General features: G+C 32.9%; 1 protein-coding gene across 5 annotated transcripts in view; it reads left to right on the top strand.

Moving 5' to 3' along the window:
- Positions 1 to 7,500, top strand: part of LOC119573165 (protein numb-like) — a 66,576-nt gene that overhangs the window by 52,025 nt on the left and 7,051 nt on the right. For 4 of the 5 annotated variants that reach the window (XM_037920236.1, XM_037920260.1, XM_037920243.1 and 1 more), the window contains 6 exons: positions 1,686 to 1,757; positions 2,162 to 2,239; positions 2,689 to 2,829; positions 3,111 to 3,300; positions 3,803 to 3,915; positions 4,183 to 4,315. In XM_037920236.1, coding sequence (XP_037776164.1) covers positions 1,686 to 1,757; positions 2,162 to 2,239; positions 2,689 to 2,829; positions 3,111 to 3,300; positions 3,803 to 3,915; positions 4,183 to 4,315 — 727 coding nt within the window. The remainder of the gene's footprint in view (positions 1 to 1,685; positions 1,758 to 2,161; positions 2,240 to 2,688; positions 2,830 to 3,110; positions 3,301 to 3,802; positions 3,916 to 4,182; positions 4,316 to 7,500) is intronic. The other variant, XM_037920251.1, reaches the window with a different exon arrangement.

The raw sequence follows: 7,500 nt of genomic DNA, 5'->3' as shown, positions 1-7,500 counted from the left end.
TGAAATAAGGGGGCCAGCCTCAAAAGGTCGTAAAAAAAAAACAGTTGTGGGGAAATTATTCTCCTTTAGGCCTTTCTGAAAAGTGTGCTTTAAGGGGGGAGGATGATGATGATTAAAAAAAAAATTTCATTATATTTAGACCAGGAGTTAGATACATTCTGTGACCATTTCATTCTGGAAATTATATGAATTCAAATGGCTACTACTTAATACTACTAATACTCTAATTGCTATACTTACTATAATTACTCAACAGGGGTGAAATTAATATGTTACAAGGACCTTGTTCAGATCTTCAAAGTTATATGGAAAAATTGTAGTAAAAATCTCTTGTTTGCAGAATATAAATTTTTAACTCTGGCATCAACCCCCAAAAGTATGATTTTTTAAAACAAAATTCAGCCCTTACAGTTATGAATAAAAACTCTATAACAGTAGTTTAGCAAATTTAGGCATGTTACATCAGAGTTTTCTGTGAAATGTTTTTAAAATGAAGTAGTAGTATCAATTTGAAAGTTGAAAACCTGTGTTTTGAGATATGGACTGTTAAAGTTTAGTTGACTTTGAACTCCTATATAATGATCCATAAATAGGTTAGATCATGGCATTTACATCTTTATTCTTTTAGCCTTGAATATTCACAATATGTAGAATAACCATTTTTCAAGTTCAGTTGTATTTGTTGATGTCCAGGTATATAATCATAAGTCTTTGGCTCCTGGTCCCCCCTGCCTTATGAAGCAAGGTATTTCTGTAGGGTTCCATAGTTGCCCAAGCTACATTTTGTTGCCAGGTTTGTTAATTGATGCCCCAGGAGCATAGTCTTTATCACTCTTCTTTGTTTTTTCATAATTTAGGGGCTTTTCTTCTATGTGCTCTTCAGTTTTCTTCTATCTTCCTGTTCGTGTACTAATATAATCTTTTTTTCCTTTGGAGGTGTATATATAGCCTTGTCCAGCAAAGAAGTGCTACTAGTCAGTCTGGCTGGTAGCCTTTCACAAGTTATCGTTATTTATCATGACAAAAAATTTGTTATACCAACTGATAATTATTATTATTAAGTTTAAGTGATTTAATGCCATAAGTACAGATATAAAGAGAAATGTTTTGACAGTTTGACAGTTTTTTGTTTTCACCCAATTTTCATCACCTTAGTAGAAAAAAGAAAGTTTGTCTTGTCTTAATTTTTATTTTTATTGTATGTGTGTGTGTGTGTATATATATATATATATATATTTATATATATATATATATATATATATTAATATATATATATATATATATATATATTATTATTTATTTTTTTTTTTTTTTTTTTTTTTTGGGGGGGGGGGGGCGGGAATCTGTTAATTATATACTGAACAAAAATATGGGAATGATAAGTTTATCCAACCTTTTACTGTTTGATAGCAATAGAATAAATGTTTAGTTCCAGGATATCAATCTGTTAGCCTTTATTATATAGATTTGTAAAATTGCAGTTGTGAAAGAAATTCTGTAAGATAGACAAAAATTAAAATACTTTATGAAATTCATTAATAAATACAAGAGAAAAGGCAGTACAAAATCATGTACAAATATTAGATGTGCATAGCTTTTAACAACAAAGATTTAAAATATTTTTTTAAATGAGTAATAGCTGTTCAAGTAACCTTAGTGTAATCCATAATCTTTTTACATTATAGTACCTCGGGTGTGTGGAGGTGTTTGAGTCCCGTGGAATGCAGGTGTGCGAAGAAGCTTTGAAGGTACTCAGGGTAAGTTCTTTTATGAACTTTTTTTTTTTTTTATAATGTATATTCAGAAAGTAGCAATAATGGTGTAAAACGATGAAATATGATATGCATGTATGATTGAATATTGAAAGAAATGTTTAGATTGCTTCACTGTATATGACCATTATTCTTATGTTTTATATATGATTGTATTTATTACTTTATATATCAACCTATTTAATAATAGGTTGATTATTAAGAGAATAGGCACATAAATGCCTTGATATCTGTTACTTGATATTGCCAGTAGATTAAAAGTAGGTTGATCAGTGAATAGATAATTCTGAGCTGCCTAATACTTAATATTAAAGTTGACATGAGTAATTGGTAAGCCAATAATTTGATAGATGCATAGACCAGACATTGGATAGGCTGTTCCCTTTCAGAATTCTCGCCGCAGACCCATCAGGGGAATGCTCTACGTCTCAGGTGATGGACTTCGAGTAGTGGACGATGAGACTAAGGTAAGGATGAATATCTAGATGTGCTGTCCTCATTAGAGACATGGTTGCACGGCTAGGACTGACAACAGGAAAGGGATAGATAAGTTTGGAGAGGAGATGTGTTGATGTCCCAGAAAAGAAAATTAATTGTAATATCATGTAAATGAAACTGATATGAAATGGACATATTACTTTAATCTTTCAATTGTTTATTTATTTATTTGGCATTCAGATTTCGTCCTTATGGATCCTGTGTTTGAAAGGATAACCTGATGTAATGTTGATGGAATACATAAAGCATAGATTAACTTGATCTTCTATTTACATATTTTACATATTAGTGCTCTGTTATTGTGTGTTGTATAATAATAACAACATTACAAAAGTATCCCTGATATCTCAAGTAGGAGATCAGTTGATCATAATATATTTACCAATTTCTTTTGGACTAACATGCTTTTTGTTTCTAGGGTCTGATTGTAGACCAAACGATAGAGAAAGTGTCATTCTGCGCACCAGACAGAAACCACGAAAAGGGCTTCTCCTACATATGCCGGGATGGGACAACCAGACGGTGGATGTGCCATGGCTTTGTTGCAGTGAAGGAGACGGTCAGTGTGGTTATTCGAGATCTTAAAATTCACTAGGTTCTTCTTCTCTCTTTCTTTACTATTTTCTTTCAATATTTTTTCATATTCTACATTTATTTTCAGATCCTCCACCTCTTCCTTCTCCTCCTCCTCCTCCTCCTCCTTTTTATTATTATTATTATTATTATTATCATTATTATTATTATTATTATTTCAGATTCATGATATATATCCCAGTAGTTTTCATGAGCCTATATTTTTACTGCAAGTAGATACTGAGACCTTTCTCACATTCTCTCCAGGGAGAGAGATTAAGCCATGCAGTTGGGTGTGCCTTTGCTGCCTGCTTGGAGCGGAAGCAGAAGAGGGACAAGGAATGCGGCGTAACTATGTCGTTTGACCCCACTACCTCAACCTTCACACGAACTGGATCCTTCAGGCAGATGACAGTCACTGAGAGACTGTCTGACCCCCAGGAGTGCAAACCTATTGGTATGTAGCACAAAGGATATACTGGATTTAAGTTGATTTTTGCTGTTAATGGTATTAATAGTAGAAACATGTTTAGGCTGTTATCAGTATTGGACTTTTGGAATGTAATTTTTTATTTTGTTTTAACCCTTAATTTAATTATTATGTAAACAAGGTATTTCATTGGTTCCATCCCTAAAATGACAGGTGTTTATGGTATGGAACATTAGGTAAATTGTACAAATAATTTTTATTTTGTTTCATCTGTTATTGCACTCTCATTGGCATTGACCTCATTTAGACCTGCCCTATTTTCACTCATGGTAAGATAAAGTTCAACAGTTTCAAATTGTGGTAGGAGGGCTGTGGTTTAGCTCAACAGATGCCAGAGTGATACCTGTTTTGTAAGTACCTTAGTTATTAACTTTGTATATTAATACATGCATACATGTGTGCGTGAGTGTGTGTCCATATTTTTATTATTATCATTATTATGATCAGATTGATATTTCTTACTCCCAAGAACCTGTGCCAGTCAAGAAGGTGGAGAATCCTCATGCTATTGCAAGACCTCATGCCACTCCACTCATGCTCCAGCGCCAAGGTTCCTTCAGGGTGTTCCAGCACCTCAGTCAGGTAATGGATTAAGGGTTTGCTATTGTAAACCTCACCATGAAGCATAGAGATGTGTGAAGTTGCTTGCGAGTTTCCTTGACTCTGTTGATGTGTTTGTGTATTTGTAAGGATATTTTACAGGTGCATGTATAAGCTAATTAGGATATATATTTAGATATAATGATTATGCCAGAAAAGGTTTCAGACATTTTTAAAATAATTTTTCTGTTACAAGGAATTTTGATTCTGCCTTTCATGGTGATCACTTAATGCTCCTTTATATTCTAGTCATCGCCATTCAAGCGGCAGTTATCACTGCGATTGAACGACCTGCCATCCAACTTGGAGCGGACTCGTTCCATGTCTCTTGACAATAGTGCGACCAACGCCATGACGACCAACAACAACATCCAGCCTCCAGGTAGAACTTGTTTATTGATTTTCTCCATTTTATTTTTTTAGTGATTTTTTCCCTGCAGCAACTTTGGGTTCTCTTTCATATTAACATGTAATGCACATTTTAAGCATTAATTTTGATGCTGTTATCATTTATTCACCATTTGGGACACTTAAAACATACTTATGTGTTAAGATACTTCTGCTTTGTAAAGGCTGTTGTCTGATATTGAAGACTTACCTTGGTTGGCATTTCTTTATTGGCTTCGGAATGTTCAGTAAATAATTTGAAAATGAGTGACAGGTATTGAAACAAATATTTGCATGTGCTCATTTGTGAGAGATAGAGTGTGTGGCAGAAAAATTGATAGAAGAATAAATAGAAAGATGGCTTGATAATTTAGGTGAGTAGATGTAGATAGAAAAAGAATAGGATAATGGAAAGAAGAAAATGCAGTGAATTTAGAAAAAGAAATGAGGAGAAGGAAAAAATGGTGGGATGGAAAATGAGTGGGAGAAAAGGAAAAGTAGAGGTAGAGTGATTGGGGGAGTGAGATAAGAACTTGGATTTTACCACAGCTGCAGAGCATGAAGTGTTGGAGTTTTTTCTACTTTTATATCATGAATTTTCTTCCTCTTCTTTTTACTGTCATGGCATCTCCTTTATATTTTGCTTGTCTTTTCTATTTTTTTTTTTACCATTTGCAGTGCAGTGGTTGCAAAAAGGCATAAACTGTTGGTTGAATTTTATGAGTGCAAATGATCAGAGCAAGTGATTAAATCTTGTAAACAATTGTGTATAGAGCTTTAAAGATGGATATGGTTTTTTGTACGCATCTGTAGATTTCTGTAGAACTTATCTATAAGGGCTGGTTGCTTCTTGCTGGGTCCTTTAGAGTAGAACATAGTGCAGGTACCAAGGTCTTTGCTTTTTAAGATTACTGAAGGAAAAATTTTCTAGTGGAGTATTGTAGAAAGGAAAGTTTTTTCTTTAAACCTTCACAGTGGTGATTAATGATATTTAGGATTTTCTAATGGATGTATGTGTCTTTATTTGTCTGTCTGTTTAAGATACTGACAGTGAATGATAACTATGTTTTTGCTGTAGCATATTTGTTACAAGTAATATGAAAATAGTATATACCATATTTCAAGGGGGAGATTTGGATGGAACTATGTTACTGAACATAATTTGTTTAGATTCAACAAATCATAGGAAAAAAAGAAAAAATAGTGGGGATGCTTTGGTTTAAAAAAAAATATTTCAAACACCACGAAGGATTAAGGATTTACCAATAATAGTAGGCTAATTTCAGTAAAATGCTTCATGCCATGTGATTTGATTATCTAGTTCCCTTGTGATGTAAATGAACACAAGGTCAAGCCTTCTATCCTCAGGATGCTTCAGAGTGTCTTGGGTCAGCAAAGAAGGAACAATACTTTAGTTTAGTCATTTTCTCAAGATTTTTACAGAGCCATGGAAGTAGCCTTTTTCAAGAGGCATCACAGGGAGTACATAGTTCTCTGCATCTTTGTGGGAGGTTTAGTAATGCATGCTAATTCATTTATTTATTTGTACTGGATTATTATTTTACAAGTCTGACTGTGGGAAGTACCTAAAAATGGTAATGAATTTTTGTCAGATGAATGCACCATCTCTGATCATATCTTTGGAGAGGATATTTCTCCCCATTTTCAGTTTTGATATTTTTGTTACAGTTATTTGATTAGGGATTTGCCAATATACAGAGAATGCAGTGCATTTTCAGATAAGCACCCAGCTGGTTGATATCTTTTCTTGAGCATTTTTTTAAATAAGGAAAAGGAACTGCCTTCACTTATCCAATCTACAGTGAGGCTTGATATTGGAAGGTTGAATATAATGTAGACTGAAATAGTGAAAACGAGAAATATAATTTTTTATTAGATATGAGATGATGTGGACATACATTAAATGAAAGAAGGCAGAAAATTGCCAATGAATGATTAAATAGGTTATTGAATTCAAACTTCTTAAGTTCAGTGTGTTGTTTTCTTTATCTGACTATATACTATTTTGAAATTCTATATGTTGCTTGTACATGTGGGATATTTCTTCATTGATATTCCTTTCTTGTTTTTTATGTGTTTTTATAGAAGTGGCAGTGAGAAACTGAAAAATATATAATGCACTTGATATGGCTTCTTGTGTGCAAAAAATAATTTGCAGTCATGATTTTCCAAAGGTGAAAATATAGAATAGGTTACAGGGGAGACAGTGAAGGAGTTATCCACACTTTAACAAAAAAGCAAATAATGATAATTGATTAATAAAAAAAAAGAAAAATACTTTTCCACCCTCTCTCTGCTGCTCAACTCAACTCTTCATCTGACTTACGATCTTGCCCTCCCCCTCGCCTCCCATAGGCCGAATTCCGCGGTCTAAGACAACCAGTTGGTTTAGTAAGTAAAGATGACAAAAAATGGTGGCTGCTGCAGCATTATCATATAGCACAGACACGTACACACATATATATTGTATTGCAAAGCACAAGTTTTTTTAACACAGCATTCACATCTGGCACCTTTTTGTAATGGCTAAATTTTTGTTTTTCTTTCCATGTTTGAATCACAATACTTTTTAAGGAATTGAAGGATTATGTCTTACAGAGTTAGGATTGTCATTATTATTTTAGATTTGGCGGTATTGCCTTATCTTATAATAACATTTTCTGCATTTGATGTCTTTAATCTCATAATTATATCTAAAGTGTTAGTAACTGTAAATATTGATATGGAATGCTGATATATATTTTGTACATATTTTCATTTACTTAGTTTAAGGAATTAAGCTACATGGTTTCTGTTCAGAAGAAAATGAAATTTTACAATTTTCAAATTTTACCCTCAGTTGGTACAATTGGATGTTCATTCAATTTGTCTCTAGGGACTTTATATTTAAAATTTAAAAGGTATGTTAATATTAAGCTGATATTCCTTCATGCTTTCATTGACAATTCTCCAAGGTTTTCTATTTCTTTTGTTTTTTCTAATATTTCTATTTCTTAAAACAATGTGTATATATTTGTTTATTTGCTTTGTATAACCACTTTTTTCTAACTTTAAACCCAGAATTTTTACCATGAGACACTTGCTGGCATATACCTCAATGCTGCAACAAAAATGCTAAGTTAACACATAAACTTAGAAACAGATGTAGTAATAAGAATA

This window comes from Penaeus monodon, chromosome 1 (genome assembly GCF_015228065.2).
Source record: "Penaeus monodon isolate SGIC_2016 chromosome 1, NSTDA_Pmon_1, whole genome shotgun sequence".
Lineage (NCBI taxonomy): Eukaryota > Metazoa > Arthropoda > Malacostraca > Decapoda > Penaeidae > Penaeus > Penaeus monodon.
Note: the sequence above shows the minus strand (reverse complement) of the source record. Positions and strands in the feature narration are given on the sequence as shown.